The 16566-nt window shown below is 59.4% G+C and overlaps 2 protein-coding genes across 3 annotated transcripts; both read left to right on the top strand.

The window, feature by feature from the left end:
- Positions 1–53: 53 nt before the first annotated feature.
- On the top strand, positions 54–11890 carry LOC530599 (laminin subunit beta-2). 2 transcript variants are annotated; one of them, XM_015459647.3, is made up of 26 exons: positions 54–1086; positions 1171–1256; positions 1388–1569; positions 1716–1842; positions 1923–1996; positions 2106–2294; positions 2363–2426; positions 3769–3968; positions 4056–4176; positions 4259–4447; positions 4546–4725; positions 4848–4960; positions 5553–5632; positions 5719–5875; positions 6247–6393; positions 6564–6722; positions 6810–6931; positions 7425–7545; positions 8246–8438; positions 8532–8675; positions 8760–8991; positions 9069–9232; positions 9761–10000; positions 10095–10315; positions 10870–10966; positions 11481–11890. In XM_015459647.3, coding segments are annotated over exons 1-26 (4008 nt in total). In that variant the 5' UTR covers positions 54–1084; the 3' UTR covers positions 11885–11890. The 2 variants fall into 2 exon arrangements, with proteins under 2 accessions (XP_015315133.2, XP_015315134.2); XM_015459648.3 differs by having other exon boundaries at positions 1728–1842.
- Positions 11891–12121: 231 nt separating this feature from the next.
- On the top strand, positions 12122–16543 carry LOC107131695 (laminin subunit beta-2). Its single transcript, XM_015459649.3, has 9 exons — positions 12122–12205; positions 12373–12629; positions 12761–12925; positions 13035–13173; positions 13962–14151; positions 14232–14373; positions 14536–14709; positions 14912–15068; positions 15343–16543. The coding sequence occupies exons 1-9, from the start codon at positions 12193–12195 to the stop codon at positions 15474–15476; spliced, it is 1371 nt and encodes a 456-aa protein (XP_015315135.1). The 5' UTR covers positions 12122–12192; the 3' UTR covers positions 15477–16543.
- Positions 16544–16566: the final 23 nt, after the last annotated feature.

The following is a 16566-nucleotide window of genomic DNA, read 5'->3' on the forward strand; positions in this document are numbered from 1 at the left end:
TGGGAGGCCAGCTTGAGCGGATAGGAAAAGTAGCCCCAGGAACAAGGATGCCAGAGAGGAGCCTGGTAGCCTGGGGAACGTCATGGGTATGAGTGAAAGGGGGGCGGCCGAGCCACTCAAGTGGGACACCTCCCCTTGGGGCTGCCCTGGTGTGTTGCCCAGATAGGCCCCTTGGAGGAGGACAGCAGGTGACTACTTGGGGCAGCTTGCAGCCACAGGTTTTTAGTCCAGGGAACGGGTGGTGCAGACAGCTGGCCTTGTCTACTGTGGCTGAAACCTTGGGGCCTTGTCGGGGCTTGTCTGGGGCAGGGCCAGGCCTAAATGGGCTGAAGTACTTCTGCCTGTTCTGTGTTCTGCTCCTTCCAGGAGAGGGTCTAGCTTGAATTTCCCCAGTTGGTGGCAAGGGGTTGGGGGTTGAGTCAGAGGTCAGGGTGGCTCTGGGTTGTAGGGCCAGAGTCTCCTCACTGACCAGGACACTCTTGGGTGGGTGGAGTGCTGTGATTGCTGAGCCTGGAAAGTTTGCACACTGCTTCTCTCTGTACTCTGCCTGGGTTCCAAGTGCTCCGTTTCCAGGTCCAGTCTCAGCACGTTTTCCAACGGGGGCTTGTGCGTTTCAGACATTATTGGTTCTGTCTGCTTTGGAGAGGGGGTAGGGCCCTGGGCCCTGGACAAAACAAGCTCCCTGCCCATCTGCCAGCCCTTCACTGGCTGCCCAGCCTGAAAGGCAGCGTCTGGGGCTGGTGGGGAGGGGGACACATTCCCCAGAGGCTCCTAGAGAACAGCCTTTCAGGGCTGGGGTGGAAGCTCATTTGAATGAGAATCAGGTCTTTTCTGCCAGTGTGGGTTAGTCTGAACCGCGGCCCCACTAGGCCCCACTAGCGCCAGCTGCGTTGGATGGCGGAGAAGCTCTGTGTGCCGCTCGCCCTCCCCACCCTCCGTCTGCATCTGGTGGCCGCCATTAATATCCTGTCCCCATCCACGGCCTCCCTTGGTTTCTCCGGCTCTGGGGACCTCCCTGCTCCCAGCTGCACCGTGGCCCCACCCTGCATGCTCCCTGGCTCTGATAGCCTTGCGTTCAGCTACCATGTGAGTATGGGTATGGGACTGAGGGCCGCACTCAGATCCTGGGGACGGCCCAGCTAGGGCCCCACTCTGCATCCTCTTTCTCAGGCCTGATGCTGGCTCCCACTGCCCAGGAGCCCCAGCCGGGCTAGGCCCCCTTCTCTTAGCCCTGCTGCTGCTGCTGCCACCCATGGGTGAGAGATGAGTCTTTTTCCCTGAGAGCCTTTTGGAGGGGGAGGAGAAATCACCAGGCTTTCCTGGGGGATGGGGTGAGGTGGGGGGAGGGTACCCCTAGGATCTCTACTCAGACCCTGCCCCCTCCAAGTCCCGGCTCCCAGAACAAGTGCCCAGGAGGTACCAGACATGATGCCTCCTCCCGGCTGCTCAGGTGGCAACTGCCACCCACCTACTGGCAACCTGGTTATTGGCCGTGGCCAGAGCCTTCGAACCTCATCTACCTGTGGCCTCCATGGCCCTGAACTCTACTGTGTTGTCAGTAAACTACAGGTAGGGAGAAGGGTATGGCCTCTGGAGGTGGTATCTTTGGGTTTTTTGGACAAGTTCAGCTCCCATGGGAGTTCAGGTCATTGCTGTGAAGTTTTGGAGGCGGGTAGGGGCCAACCATACACTTTCTGCTGAGTAACTCTCCTCAGGCGCTTCTCCAGGACTCTCAGAATTGCTGCTTTTGTGATTCTCGGGATGGGAAAAGCCATGGCATTGAGAATGTGGTCTCCCGGAGTGACCCTGATGGCAGAAAGACCTGGTGGCAAGCAGAGAGTGGTGAGGGTCCTCGTGTGCCCCTGTGTGCAGGTCTGGGCTCGGGTCAAGGCCTGGCCACTGAGCAGCCCTTGTGGTTACAGGTGTTGAGAATGTCACCATCCAGTTGGACCTAGAAGGTGCCTTTTACTTTACCCACCTCATCATGACTTTTAAGGTGACCCAGCGCCCCACCCTGAAGTCTTATTCTCTGCCTCCTGATCCTGACCCGATGGCCACCACTGATGGGTACCCCTGGTGACCCAAGGACCCTCTCTTGTCCCCAGACATTCCGCCCAGCAGCTCTGCTCCTTGAGCGCTCAGTGGACCATGGCCACTCCTGGCATGTGTTCCGCTACTTTGCCCACAACTGCTCAGGCCTCTTTCCTGGGATCCCTCCTGCCCCTGGCCGCAGAGTCAGTGACCTCGTCTGTGACCAGCGTTACTCAGACATCGAGCCTGCCACTGAGGGAGAGGTCAGGCCCAGAGGAAGGAGGGTGGGGCCCTGGCATGAAGCCAGAGGCTCAGGCTTGCTTCTTCCCAGGTAATTTTCCAAGTTCTGGACCCATCCTTTCTGGCGGAGAACACAAACAACGCGGAGATTCAGGGTAACTATCCCACGGTCAGTCCTGGATTCCTTGTGTGTCAGGAAAACCAGAAACCTACCTGTGGGAGGAGAGATCCTGCCTAAGTTTGTGCACTAGTGGGGCAGAGCGGCAGGCAAACCAGCTCAGCCCCCCAGCGATTGTTTCGCAGCCTTGCCGCATCCTGGTCCTTTACTGTGGCCCCTGTCAGGGCTCCCCATGCATGTCCCGTTAGTGCTCCCCATACCTGTGCCCAATGCATAGGGACCAGCATGCTAGCAGTTTATATTTCTGCCCCATCACTGAAGTCCTTTGTGAGGAGGCCCTACTGTGGTCCCCATCACTCCTGGCCCTACCAGACCAATCTTTTTCCCCCACCTCTACTTGTATCACACTGTACCCCGTAAACTGTGAGCCACTGTCCCTGTTCCCCATCACAGCCCCTTCATGGTCCTGTCTGCCCTCCCACCCCGCCTTAGTTTACTGCATTCCGGAAGCTGCCACCAGGTGGTGCCATCGTGTCTCTGGGTGGGATCTCTTCCTTGTGAAATAAATCTTGTTAAAGGACAAGAGAAACATAACATAACCCAGCAGGGCAGCCCAGAACCAGGCCAGGAGAGGGCCAGAACAGGACGACAAACCCCAAAGTAGCTTTTTATCTATGTTCTACGATCTCCACCCACCTTGACTTACTTAGATTACTACCAGCTACTGGGCATGCATGTGCACACACACCTTTCACCCTTCTAAGGCCTAGAGCGTGTTCCTCTGATGAGAAGAAAAGGGACCTCTGGCAAAGAGATACAGGAGGTGGCCTTGGCTTGGTAACTGAGTTAAGCTGTGTAGAGAAAGGGGGCTGTGGACCCGTGGAGCCCCACTGTGGGCCTGGCATCTGGGCAGTGCTCAGTGGAGAGGATAGACAGGGTAACTGTCTTGGAGCTCACATAACAAATAAGATGGGCAGTCAATAAATACACATACCGCAAGTGGTTTGGCTGGGTGAAGACCTGATCTCTGAGTCTAGTGACAGGCTGGGGAATGGGGCCCTTTACTGCACTGGGGAAGCAGGTTTCCCGTATCTAGTGATACTGGAAAGGGGTGTCCAGGGAGCAGTGGGGTGTGCCTGTCTCAGCCCCGGGGTGATGGCAGGTCTGACGCAGCGCAGAGGTGGGATAATCGCCACTGGGATGTGCTCATCCTAAAACGGTATACTCAGGGGGTTGGGGTGGGAGAATCGCACAGCGCAGGTGCTGGAGGAGTGGCTTCAGTGATGTAGAGAGGGGAGAAACCCCACAGTGCCGCCTCCACCTTTGGCATAGAGGGGTCACAACCTCTGTGCACCTGAGGGCTCTCCATATGTCTCCAGAACTCCTGCGTGTGACTAACCTCCGTGTGAACTTCTCCAAGCTGCACACACTGGGTGACAGGCCCCTGGGGGGCCTCAGGGGCCACCCCTTCTACTACTATGCTCTCTATGAGCTAGTGATTGCAGGCAGCTGCCTGTGCCACGGCCATGCTTCCGAGTGCAGGCCCGCACCCGGGTCCCCACCCAGCGTGGAAGGCATGGTGAGTACTCCCGGAGGGGCACCAGTGGCTGGTGGGAGGGTAAGCCAGGGAACCAGGGCCGACTCATCTTGCCCTCATCCCTGTTAGGTGCATGGCCATTGTGTCTGCCGCCACCACACCACTGGTACCCACTGTGAACGTTGCCAGGGCCTGTACCAGGACCACCCGTGGCAGGCAGCAGAGCCTGGGTACCCCCACACCTGCCAGGGTAGGTGCCATGCCCCGCTTTGTCTGGCCACACCTGCCATGGGTCAGCCCACTCCATGCCCACCTTCTTTGCCCGGCTCCAGAATGCAAGTGCCATGGGCACGCCCGCAGTTGTCACTTTGACATGGCCCTGTATCTCGCATCTGGCAACGTGAGTGGAGGTGTGTGCGATGCATGTCAACACAACACGGCCGGGCGCCACTGTGAGCTCTGCCAGCCCTTCTTCCACCGGGACCCCCTGGAGGACCCCCGCTCCCTTCACTCCTGCAAACGTGAGCCCTCCAGTCCCCGATCCCAGTTGTGACCTTGATCCTTAAACTTCACATGACCTCTGACCTGACTCTGTCCCCACTTCTGACCCCTGACCCAGCCTGTGACTGCAACCCTATGGGTGCCCTGGAAGGGGGTTTGTGTGATGCCTACACAGACACCACCCGGGGTCTCCTCTCTGGGCAGTGTCGCTGCAAAGTTCACGTCTGGGGCCAGCGCTGTGACTCCTGCCGGCCAGGTCACTATGGCCTGAGCCTCACCCAGTCAGAAGGCTGCCAGCGTGAGTGACCCTCAGCGTGACCCCCATCCCCAGGTCCTCCTTGCTCTGTCCCCAGTTACTGCCCTAATAGCACCCCGGCCCCCGCAGCAGTCCCGAAGCACTCTGACAGCTGTGTGCCCTAGCCTGCAGGTGCAACGTCCGGGGCCGGGTCCCCAGCACTCAGGCCTGTGATCCATCCAGCGGTGCCTGTCACTGCAAACGCTTTGTCTCTGGACGGGACTGCAGCCGCTGTCTGGTGAGGCTTGAACCTCCCCCCACCCCCCCACCCCCCGCTTCTGATCTGACCTTGAAATGGGGTGCTGAGCTTCTAGAAGCTGGCAAGTACCAGGTTGTAACAAGTGTGAGTGCAGACTGAGCCTTGAAGGTGGGTCGGTGCCACTTCCTGACCTGGTCACCAGAGTCAGCGCCGCCCTGGCTAGCTGAGCCAGCATGGGGGAGCTTTGGTAACAAAAGAAGGAAAAGCAGTTAAAAGGAGTGGCAGAAGTATGGTGCACTGAGTTTAAAGGTGTTTCACAGTAAAAGAGGTTGAAGAGGCACTCGGAGCATCCCCTTCTTGCCTCTCCTTGAACGTTACAAGTCCTTTAACTTTTATTTTACTCCTGGTTGTGTCCTCCTCCTCTTACCTCCCCTCTGTGGAGCCGTGCAGGAGTCCACCAGGGGCCCCTCTGGCCTTCCCAGATGGACACAGAAGAGCATTCAAGCCCTGAGCTCCCCCACCAGCTTCTTCCTACGACTGGTCCCCGTATACTTTCAGCCCCAGGCTCCTGATGGTCCTCTCATTGCCCACATCTTCCTCTCCTTCCTCCACCCACCTTCTTCTTTTACAGCCTGAGTTCTGGGGTCTGAGCAGTGACTCTCTAGGCTGTCGGCCCTGTGACTGTGACTTTGGGGGTGCCTACAGCAACAGGTACAGGGCAGGGCCTGGGGGTCTGGGTCCAGCGGAGAGAGTTGGGGAGTCGACTGTGTCCCATCCCCATCCCCACTCTGGCCCAGGTGTTCTGCAGGGCAGGGCCTCTGCCTCTGCCGCCCCCACCTGCATGGCCGCCACTGCCAGGAACTCCAGTCTGGGTACTTCTGCGCCACCCTCGACCAGGCCACTGCCGAAGCAGAGCATGGCCGCAGCCTCCAGCCTGCTGACCCCCAGCTGCCTGTGAGTGTCCAGCAGGGGCAGGGGGAAATCAAGGCTCACACCTTGGGGCTCAGGGCAGGGAGAGCACGTCCAGAGAGAGCTAGTTGGAAGAAGAGGCCGGACAGGGTTAGGAAGGTGAGGCAGGTCCAGGTAGGGGTGGAATCAGCATGGTTGGAAGTTTGGTGACTTGAACAGAGTGGGAACATATTCCCATGACAGGTTTTCCCTGGTGGTCCAGTGGTTAGAACTTTGAGCTCTCACTGCTGAGGGTGGTGGGTTCAATCCCTGCTCAGGGAAGTAAGATTCCACAAGTTGCAAACTGTGGCCAAAAGAAAAAAAAAATCCCCAGCCAGGACAGTATGGGAGGACACTGACAATTGACTTGCCCCCAGGGAGCCCCCTGGCCTGCTCCCCGCTACTGTACACCAGCCCCAGGGACCTCCTCTGGTTGGCTCGGGCCCCGACTTTGGAGACAGCGTGACCCTGACTGTGTCCTCCAACGTGCCAGGCAAGCCCGGTACAGCCACCAGCTGCCCAGGGTAAGGACTCCGAGGGGCAGGGTTGGGTCATAGGTCACTAGGTCTTAGTAGGGAGGGGCCCAAGCCCTGGGGCTGTGGGTCACTGGGATCTTAGAGGAATGGGAACCTGAATCCTGAGTGTTCTCGGTCCTGGAATGGTTTGGGCCTAGGAGTCTGTGTCTCACATCCAGACCCCAGGGAAGCCCCCGCCCCTGCATCAGGGATCTGGCTTTGCACTGGGGAGGGGCTCAGACTTCGCACGTGTGGTGGACGGGGCTGGCCTCTCTCTGCTGGCACCCACAGTGCCTCGCGCCCTGGACTATGACATCGTCCTACGCTATGAGACCCAGGTCAGTGGCATGGTTGCCAGCCAGGTAGGTGGGTGGTGCCAGGTGGTGGGTTGGGGCAGCTTCTTGACTGCTGGCTCCTGATCCTAGGCACCTGAAGTGTGGCAGGCATTAGTCCGGGTCCGTGCCCAGTCACAGCCCCGCAGTACCCGCTGTGCCCGTCCGTTGCCCTCAGAGCAGCTGTTCCAGGCGACCTTGACCCATGCGCGCAGGTAGGGGGAACCCTGTGACCCCCAAACCAAGACTCTATTATGTAGCCAACACATCTGAAGCAATACCCAAACGAAGTGGGAAACGCCCAACATGTTACATCTTTAGTTGATAAATCATGTCCGACTCTTTTGCAACCCCATAGACTGTAGCCCGCCAGGTTCCTCTGTCCATGGAATTCTCCAGGCAAGAATACTGGAGTGGGTTGCCATGCCCTCCTCTGGGAGATCTTCCCAGTCCAGGGATCAAACCCGCGTCGCCTGCCAATGCAGGTTCTTTACCACTGAGCCACCAGGGAAGCTAACATGTCATAGAACATTCAAAACAGGGACCTAATGTAAAACAGGGCAGGGTTTAGTTCCACCTTAATGTTTCTTCACTGCTCGTATGATGAAACACCAGACCCCACGTCTGCACAGTGGAAATGGAGCGTTCCTGGACCGTGTGATCATGACCTCCTCAGCCCACCCTTACTCCTCTCCCCGGTCCCTGCAGAGCCGTGGTTCTTTCCAGACCGTTCTGCTTTGAACCCGGAACCCGCTACTCCGTGACCCTGCGGCTGTGGCGGACCAAGGAGGGACGGAGACCCGAAGGGGGCACGATCCTCCTGGATTCAGTGAGCTCCTAGGGGCTCCCCGCCACATCTGGGGGAGACACAAATTATAGCAGGACAGTGTGGGTGCAGTGGGCCCAGGGACAGGGAGTCATGGAGGCCTAGAGTTGCACCAAGAGGCCTGAGGTAGGTGGAGAGAGGGAAGGAGGAGGATCCAGGCAGGGAGAACACATGTGCCAAGGGCAGGTCAGCCAGGCAGGCACCAGGCCTCACAGGACCTTGTGGGCCAGAGGAGGGGCTTGTCCTGGGGAAGTGGGAGCCCTGGAAGGGATTGGAGCAGGGAAGACACTGCTAGAGGGTGGCTGCTGCAGTGATTCGGAGTGAGGGTGGCAGTGCCTAGATTGGTTTGGGGCCACTGATGTGTGTGTGAGTCTCTCAGTCATATTCAACTCTGTAACCCCATGGAATTCTCCAGGCAAGAATACTGGAGTGGGTAGCCGTTCCCTACTCCAGGGTATCTTCCTGACCCAGAGATCGAACCCCGATCTCCTGCATTGTGGGCAGATTCTTTGCTGTCTCAGCCACCAGGGAATCCCTGGGGCCACTGGAGAGGAAAGAGAAATAGACTCAAAAGAGAAACAGGAAAGCGGCAGGAAGGGGCTGTGAAGGCCAACGTGTGTACAAACGGAAGTTCCAGCGCAGGTGTGAGTAAGTGGGACGGGGCTTACTGTCCCCTGCCCTCCACCCTCTACCCTCCTACTAGGTAGTGCTCCTGCCGCGGGTTGGAGAGTTGCCTGGACTGAGGTCCGTGGACCCGGGGGCCCTGAGGCGCTTGCAGGAGCTCCACGAGGCGGGCTGCCTGGAGGCAGCGAGGGTGAGCCCACCCCAAAGCATGCCTGAGGCCTGTGCCCGCCTCGCCTGCAGCATCTCAGCCCTGCTCCATGGAGGTGGCCTCGGTGAGCGTGTGGCCATGGCTGGAGGGGGACTGGAGGATGGGGGTTGCAGTGGGCCCCGCAGGGTTCATCTGATTTTGCCATTTCTCCTGCCAGCATGTGAGTGCCACCTGCAGGGTTCACTGAGCACCGAGTGTGCCCCACTGGGGGGGCAATGCCCCTGCCGCCCTAATATCACAGGTCGTACCTGTGACCGCTGCTTGCCTGGGACATTTGGCCTCGGGCCCACCGGGTGCCATGGTGAGCCTTCAGGGCCCGTGGGTGTGGGGTCTGGGACCAGCATGTCATTTCTCTATGTGGCTTGATTGCCCTGTCACTTCCCAGAGTGCCGCTGCCACCCCGAGGGGGCTGCCAGTGCCGTCTGTAACTCTACGAGTGGGCAGTGCACGTGTTGGGCAGGCTGTGCTGGTCGCCGCTGTGACCGTTGCCTCTCTGGCCGGTGGGGCTTCCCACGCTGCCAGCCCTGTGCCTGCAATGGACACGCCGAGTTGTGCCACCCACTCACAGGCGTCTGCCAGGACTGCCGCGGAGCCACCACAGGCCGGCATTGTGAGAGGTGAGGCTGCCCTGGAAGGGTTGGGGAGGGGTCAGGATGAGGGTCTAGGCCCCCGCTCCACATGCCACTGCCCCCAGGTGCTTGGATGGCTACTATGGAGACCCCACCCTGGGCTCAGGCCAGCGGTGCCAGCCCTGCCCCTGTCCTGGGCACCCTGGCTCAGGCCTCTATCATGGGACCTCCTGCCATGTGGACAGCACCAGTGGACGTGTCCTGTGCCTCTGTGCCCCCGGCTATGCAGGTGAGGCATGGTTGGCAGTGACCAACCCACAGCCCCGCTCACTTGTTCACAGTCCTGTTAGGTCCACAAAGCAAATCTCTGCCAGTGCCACCTGTGTGTTTGAGCTACAGGCTGGGCTCCTCTCTTCAAGGAGTTCCCATTCTTTTTTTCTGGCTGTGCTGGGTCTTTGTTGTGATGCACAGGCTCAGTGGGTGCATTGAGCAGGCTTTTCTAGTTGTGGCGCGTGGGCTTACTTGCCATGGGGCATATAGAATCTTAGTTCCCCGATCAGGGATTGAACCCACGTCCCCTGCATTGGAAGGTGAATCCTTTACCATTGGACCACCTGGGAAGTCCCGGGAGTTCCCATTCTTAATGCATTAGAGGCGTGGAACTTGTAGACCAAGAAGATGGGCCACAGTGTGTCTATCCTATCCTCTGCCCTCCTGGCTGGATGGCAGACTTTTTGGCTGGTTAAGTGGGACCCAGAGGCCCCGAAGGTATAGGAAGACACCTAACATAACCCCCTCTCACTTCCATCCACTCCAGGACCCCGCTGTGACCGCTGCTCCCCCGGCTACTTTGGGCGCCCCTGGCCTGGAGATGACCCCAGAAGGAGTCCCTGCCGGCCCTGCCAGTGCAACAACAATATTGATCCCCGTGACCCAGCCGCCTGTGACCCCCACAGCGGACATTGCCAGCGCTGTCTGCACCACAGCCACGGCGCTGGCTGTGCCCACTGCCGGCCTGGCTTCCACGGCAGTGCCCTGCGCCCAGGGGGCTGCCGGCGTGAGTGTGTGGGTGGGGTGGGTGAGGGCGTTCCGAGGTGGGGGAGGGGTGGATTTGCATTCCTCAGCCCCTGTCAAGCCCTTCCTGTCCCCAGGCTGCAGCTGTGACCCCCGGGGCACCAGCCCTGTAAGGTGCCCACCTGAGGCTGAAGCCTGCTTCTGTGACCCGGTCAGCGGGCAGTGCCCCTGCCGCCCCCACACACTGGGGCGGGACTGTAGCCGCTGTGCCCCCCTCTTCTGGAACCTCGGGGGGCCCCGGGGCTGTGAGCCCTGCAGCTGCCACGCCCGACACACTTTGCAGCCGGGGTGTCACCCGGTGAGTCAGCCCGTGTTGTGCGTGGCACGCAGCCGTGGCCAGGTGTGAGTGCATGTCCATGCCTGTGACATGGTGTGATTTAGGGCCGGTGTGAGTGTTAACACAGAGGTGTACAGGGCTGCGAACAGCTGTGTGTCTGTGCTCTCGTGTGACGTGAGCTGTGAGCAAACCTGAGACCACACAGGTCCAACCCCATTCATTTGGTGCCTGAAGGAGACAAGATCTGAAGTGTGTTCTCGGGTCCCTGGTGTGGACAGGGTGGGAGTCAGGGAGTCAGAGGGTGTGGAGACAGCGGGGCGCTCAACTCGGGACACACAGGGGCCTGTCAGGAGCTGAGAACGCAGAGGGCCCGTCGGGGGATGGTGGGAAAGTGGGGGCTGGCCTGGGGCTCAGACCAGAGGCAGAAGGAGGGGAGGAGCCTGCTGCCAAGCACAAGTGTGGGTACTGCCTGGCTGGGACAGGGCTGAGGGGCGGCACCAGTGTGCTGCTCTGGGCCCTCTTGCCCTTCTCCCTCCCTCGTTGTTTCACTGACTGGCCACACTCTTTTCCCTCAGGTCACGGGTCAGTGCCCCTGCCGGGCAGGATTTGGGGGCCGCACGTGCTCCCGGTGTCAGGATGGGTACTGGGGTGACCCGGAGCAGGAGTGCAGAGGTGAGCGGGGCACACTGGTTCACACGCTCCACCACCACCAGGGGTGAGGCCGTCCTGACAGGGCCCTTGGGGTGGGGTGGCGGGGGCAGGGGAACCCTGGGCTTGACCTGAGGGAGTGCACAACGTGTTCATGGCTGTTTCCTCCAAAACTTAAAGTAATAGTCGTGAAAACAGCTACAGGGAAAGAGTGTAGGCAAGGCCATGTCAGGTGGGTCTGTGGAGCAGACATGCTGGGTGGTTCTCTCCTGACCCCACCTGCCAGTCTTGACCCGAGCTGACCCCAGCCTGGGCTGCAGAGCCCTTGGAGCCCCAGGCTGTCTTCCTGCCCAAAGGCAGCCACTCGGGATGGCCCCTCTGGCCGGGGTAGATGCCAGTACCCCTGGCCGTCGGAGCAGTGGCTTAGGAGAGACCACCACGCTCACACAGGGCAGTTTTCCTCTTCCTGGCTTGGTGGGGGCGGGGCTGGGGTGAGCGCCACCTGCTCCCTGCCCTGACCCTGTCTCTCTTGGCACAGCCTGTGCCTGTGACCCCCAGGGCTCCATCTCGCCCAGCTGTGACCCGCACACAGGCACCTGCCGCTGCCGAGAGGGTATCTCAGGGCCGAGGTGCCAGGCGTGTGCCCGTGGCTCCACAGGAGGCTTCCCACACTGCACGTCCTGCCCTCCCTGCTTCGCCTCCTGGGACCAACGCCTGGCTCCCCTCCAGCTGCATCTGGACACCATGGTCCATGAGGTGGCTGCCCTGCGCCAGGGCATGCCTGGCTGGGGTGCTGGGCTCCGGGGAGATCAGCTGCAGGCCCTGGAGGGTAAACTCCAGCAGGCTCAGACACTCCTGGAATCACCTTCCCCCACCAGAGGTCCCCTGCAACAATTTACAGAGTGGATCACCGGACTCAGGCAAGGGGTCTGGGGTCATTAGGGAGGAGGGCTGCAGCTGGCCTCCCAGGGTCAGGGACTCAGACGGTCTCTGGCTGGCTATCTGAGTCCTGGGTTCGAAAGTGAGGTGAGTCTTCTGGAGTGAGGAGACAGGGGGAAAAGGGCATCTGTGGCCAGGCTGATATTCCATCTTCCCACAGGACAGAAAGAACCACATTGGGCCAGACACTATGGGTCACAGCACAGGTTGTGGCAGAGAGAGACTCATGGGTTAGGGGACAGTGTGAACATCTGGAAGAATTATCCCAGGAGTTAGACTGTGTCAAGGGCCTGGCCTGGCCCAGGAAGGCCATGGGAGCCCAAGGTGAGGCCAAGGTAGATGGGCCACAGGTGAGGGTGGGGGCAAGGCTGGGCCAGGAGGAAGGGAATAGGTGCCTTTGCTTATGTATCTGGGGGGCCCAGGAGGCTGATGGACCCCACCTCAGCCAGTGGAGCCCCGAGCCACCCCTCTGTCATTCCCATCACCTACAGATGCTAAGGCCCAGGTCTCCTCAGCTGCCCTGCTTTCTCAAGAGGCCCTGCGTACAGTCCAGGTCGTGGCCACACTTGGAGGACCAGAAAGCCTCCTGGGACAGGCCCAGGAGGCCCGGCGGTGGACAGAGCAGCTACTGTGGGCAACAGGCCGGCCCAGAGGGCCAGCTGTGTTGCGGCTGAAATTGAAGGGGCTGGTCGACAGGGTCCAGAGGCTGAGCCCTCGGCTTCTGGGACTGCTAGACAAAGCTGGAGTGGTGGGTGGAAATATGGGTCACTGGGGGATGTTTTGCCAAGGAGAGGACTCTCTCCTGGGGCTAAACTGAATGTAGGGCCATTCGAGATCCAGGACATAAATTCCTCACTGGGACCCTGATCTTGTTGGCAGGGATGCAGGGGTCAGGGACCTGGGCTGGCCCATGTTCCTGTGCCCTCTGGTGTTCCCTCTTGCCCTGGGACCCTGCCTACCTCCCAGTGGGCTCTCATTGCCTCCCGTGACTCCTCCCATAGCCTGGACATAGCATTCATCACCTTGGAGCAGTGCCAGCATCTGGTACAGAGCTGTGGGGTCTGTGGAGGGGGGCCTGGGGGAGTCACAGGGTATGATGCCTTGGCCATGGGCTCACAAGAGACACATTCCATATATGGCCCACCCCTACCAGCTATGGCAGACCCAGGCCACTGCAAGCTCCACAGGAATCCAGGCCTGGGAGACGTGGCGTCGTGCAAGGGGGCCCTGGGGCGTGGCCACCATGGCTCGTGTGCAAGCAACTGTGCAGACCGTCCAGCATTTCCTCTTGGGTACATGTCTGCTGGTTATATGTCTGTTCACTGCTGAGGGCAGGGGCAGGTGGGTCTCCAGGACCCTGCTAGGATACTCCTAGAATGAGGAAGACTTGTCAGGGCTGACCAGGGGTCCAGTGGGAGCACTAGTGTGCTAGCGAATCTTGAACAGGTTAGACCTAGGGGTCAGGAGGACTTGATTTGTAATGTTTGTCAATTTTCATGGTATGAGTAATTCCCATCATGGCTGATATCAGCCTACCTATTATTTAACAACTGGAGGAGGAAATGGCAGCCCACTCCAGTATTCTTGCCTGGGGAATCCCATGGACAGAGGAGCCTGGTGGGCCACAGTCCATAGGGATCACAAAGAGTTGGACAAGACTGAGTGACTGAACACACACACACACACACACACATTATTTAACAAGTGCTTAATATAATTCCTGAAAATGTAACAATTGGTTCTTGGAAGCGTCTAGCATGAGCTTCCCAGATGGCTCAGTGGTAAAGAATTCACCTGCCAGTGCAGGAGACATGGGTTCGGTCCCTGAGTTGGGAAGATCCCTTGGAGGAGGAAATGGCAACCCATTCCAGTATTCTTGCCTGGGGAATCCCATGGACAGAGGAGCCTGGCGGGCTCCAGTCCATGGGGTCACAAAGAACTGGACATGACTGAGCATGCACACAGTCTCTAGCACACAGTATAGTCATATCAGAGGCAGGGTCAGTGAAAGGTTAGGGTCAAGGCTCGTTGAGTCAGGGATCAGAGTTCACGTCCAGGATCCCTACCTCCATCCCCACAGCTGAAGGTGCAGATGCTGTGAGCATAGAGCTGGTGGCATGGCGTGGGCTGGTGGTGCCTGTCCCCCAAGATGGGGCAGCGGGCCTTGCCTTCCTGCTGGATCAGATCCAGGGTGCCCTCCCTGCACCAGATGCCGAGGGTCAGGAGCTGCCCAAAGCTGAAGGTGTCCTCCATTGGGCACAGCAGACCAGGTGAAGGGCCAGGAGGCTGGTGGTAGAGGTCAGAGGGTGGGGAGGAAGGGAATGCCAGACTGATTGCCTGCATCCTTCAGGGTGGGTACAGCCAGGGCTCTGCACCAAGCACTGGATTTGGAGGGAGTGCTGGCTGAGGCGGGAACTCATGCAAGGGCTGCAGAACAAGGGCTGCAGGTGGTGAAACAGAGACTTCACGGTCTGGAGGCCAGTGTACAGGAGGTGATCCGCGCCCCGCCCCCATGCCCTTCAGTCCCTCACGCCTCTTGTTCAGAGGCTGCTATCTCTATTCTTCCCCTGAGATCCTTGACCTATTCTGACAACACAGTGCTAAATACCCTGCCGTGCTGTGAGCTCTTTGTGATCCCCTGATCTCCACCCCAGGTGGCCAGCCACCTGGCCCAGGTTGCACTGGCAGGGGATGTGACCCCAGTACTGGGACATCTGTCCAGTGGACCTGTGGCTCTCAGGACCCGTTTGGCCCTGACTCAGCGGCAGGCCCGGGAGGCAGAAGAGCAAGCCACGCATGCCCTGGGCATGGCCAGGAGCCTGGGCCAGGTGAGATGGGAAAAGCGGACTTCAGGGTCCCAGGGACCCCTGTGGAGTAGCATGAATTGGAGTTTAGGTGGGTCTGGGCTACACTGGGCTGAGGCAGGGTCTCAGTTCTAAAGCCCTGCTTCCTCCCGGGAACTTCAGGAGGCAGTGCTTTTGGGATGGTAGGGTCCAGGTGGGTGGGCTTTCAGAGCCAGCCCTGCCCTAGGAGCTGCAGGTGGCCCAGCTGGGTGTGATGGAGTTGCAGGAGGGCACGGACAGCCTTGTGGCCGCGGTGCAGGATGCAGGAGAGCGGGCACACCGGGCGCGCGCTGAGGCCCGAGAGCTGCTAACACTGGTACAGAACAGCTGGAGAAGACTGGAGGGTATGTGGCTGGGCCAGGATGGGTGGGTACAGGGGGTGGTCAGGGTCAGAGTTAGAGGGATGGTGTGGGAGGGTCAGGGCTGGATCCAGGTTGGGTCCATATTCATATGAGGATCAGGCTGGGGTCAAAGTCCAGAACAGAGGGGTCAAATGTTGATTAGTGTTAGAGCTTATTTAGGGCTGGGATCAGAGTCAGGGTCTTGATGGAGATGACGACCAGGGTCAGAGATTAGGGCCAGAGGTCAGAGCCTGGCTCAGATGACCTTAATCCCCAGGGTTGGAACGCCGCCTGGCTCAGAATGAGGAGGCACTGGGCAAGAAAGTGGCCACGCTGTGGGCTCTCGAGCAGCGGGCAGCAGAGCTACTGGGCCACATGCGGCTGTGGGCCAGGGCATACGGCACCTGCTGACTTCGGTCTGACTCCAAGTGACCCCACAGTGACCCAGGAATCCCCTGACCTTGAGAGCCCAGAGACACCAGAGTGCCTGCTGACCCTGAGTGATCCATGTGACAGCCTGTCATTTAGTGGTGCGCTGATCTTGACAAATAGGAGGGGTCACGGACAACTCCCTGAGGCCATCTAGTGCTCCCCGAGATCCTGATAGAGCCTTATCTCTGAGTGATCCATAATTCTGAGCGCCCTCTAGTATCCCTGAGCCCCTTAGATTGACCACGTGACCCCCCTGGTGTCTGGTGACCCCACTCCAGATAACTGGTGAACCTTGATGTTTCCCCTAAAGAACCCCAGCTTTTTTCCCTGGGCCTGCCACTCCAGGGTACTCTCCACCTGACTCAAGACAGTAGGCGCAGATGTAGCAAGCTCAAAGTTGTCCCGACAGGGCCCTATGGACCCCGGAGTCTGGTCCCCGCCGAGGTCCCAGGGGCCTGGGTGGGGCACACGCTCCCGCAGCCCGCATTCCAAGCCCGGATCTGGGCGCTCCCGGCGGGCCGAAACGTCCGGAGTGGATGAATAGCCGGAAGATCTGGATTCACTCGCTACCGCTGTGGTCTGTTGTCGGTGCCCAGCTCCCTTTTTCATACCAGGAAACAGTTCTTCTCATGCCTACTTGTTGTAGCGACTGGGGGAGGCAGAGAGCCTGGACAGGGGATGGCCTTTCTCCACCTCTCCCAAACCCTCATGTTGTCCTGTCCTTCCGGTCATGCTGTCCTAAAGCTTCTCACAGTCCCGGAAGAGGGGGCTTGGCACCCTGAGTGCGCCTTTCCACCGCCCCCCTGATGCTGGAGCCCTGGGACTGAAAAGCCTAAGTGATGGAGACGCGCATAGCACCGACGACACTGGGGACACAGTCTCCATGGCCTCTTGAGGTCTCCAAGATGACACTCCTCTCCTTGGCTTATGCCACAACCCCTACTTGGTTTGTCCCTGAACTACAGTGGCCTAGGACCCCAAACCCCAGTGTTCCCCTGGCTTTGTGCAGACCTGGGCCTGGGGGCACAATAAAGGTTTCCAGGTGAGCCGGTCTGTGTCTAGTTTCTAG

The sequence above is a fragment of the Bos taurus genome, chromosome 22 (assembly GCF_002263795.3).
Source record: "Bos taurus isolate L1 Dominette 01449 registration number 42190680 breed Hereford chromosome 22, ARS-UCD2.0, whole genome shotgun sequence".
Lineage (NCBI taxonomy): Eukaryota > Metazoa > Chordata > Mammalia > Artiodactyla > Bovidae > Bos > Bos taurus.

What these genes read in the sequence shown, in the direction of transcription:
- LOC530599 (XM_015459647.3), top strand. An exon ending in CTGGTGGCAAGCAGAGAGTG is followed by an intron (nt 1,843 to 1,922) that starts GTGAGGGTCCTC and finishes TTGTGGTTACAG; the next exon opens with GTGTTGAGAATGTCACCATC. An exon ending in GGGACTGCAGCCGCTGTCTG is followed by an intron (nt 4,961 to 5,552) that starts GTGAGGCTTGAA and finishes CTTCTTTTACAG; the next exon opens with CCTGAGTTCTGGGGTCTGAG.
- LOC107131695 (XM_015459649.3), top strand. An exon ending in TGCTAGACAAAGCTGGAGTG is followed by an intron (nt 12,630 to 12,760) that starts GTGGGTGGAAAT and finishes TCTTGTTGGCAG; the next exon opens with GGATGCAGGGGTCAGGGACC. An exon ending in CATTGGGCACAGCAGACCAG is followed by an intron (nt 14,152 to 14,231) that starts GTGAAGGGCCAG and finishes TGCATCCTTCAG; the next exon opens with GGTGGGTACAGCCAGGGCTC.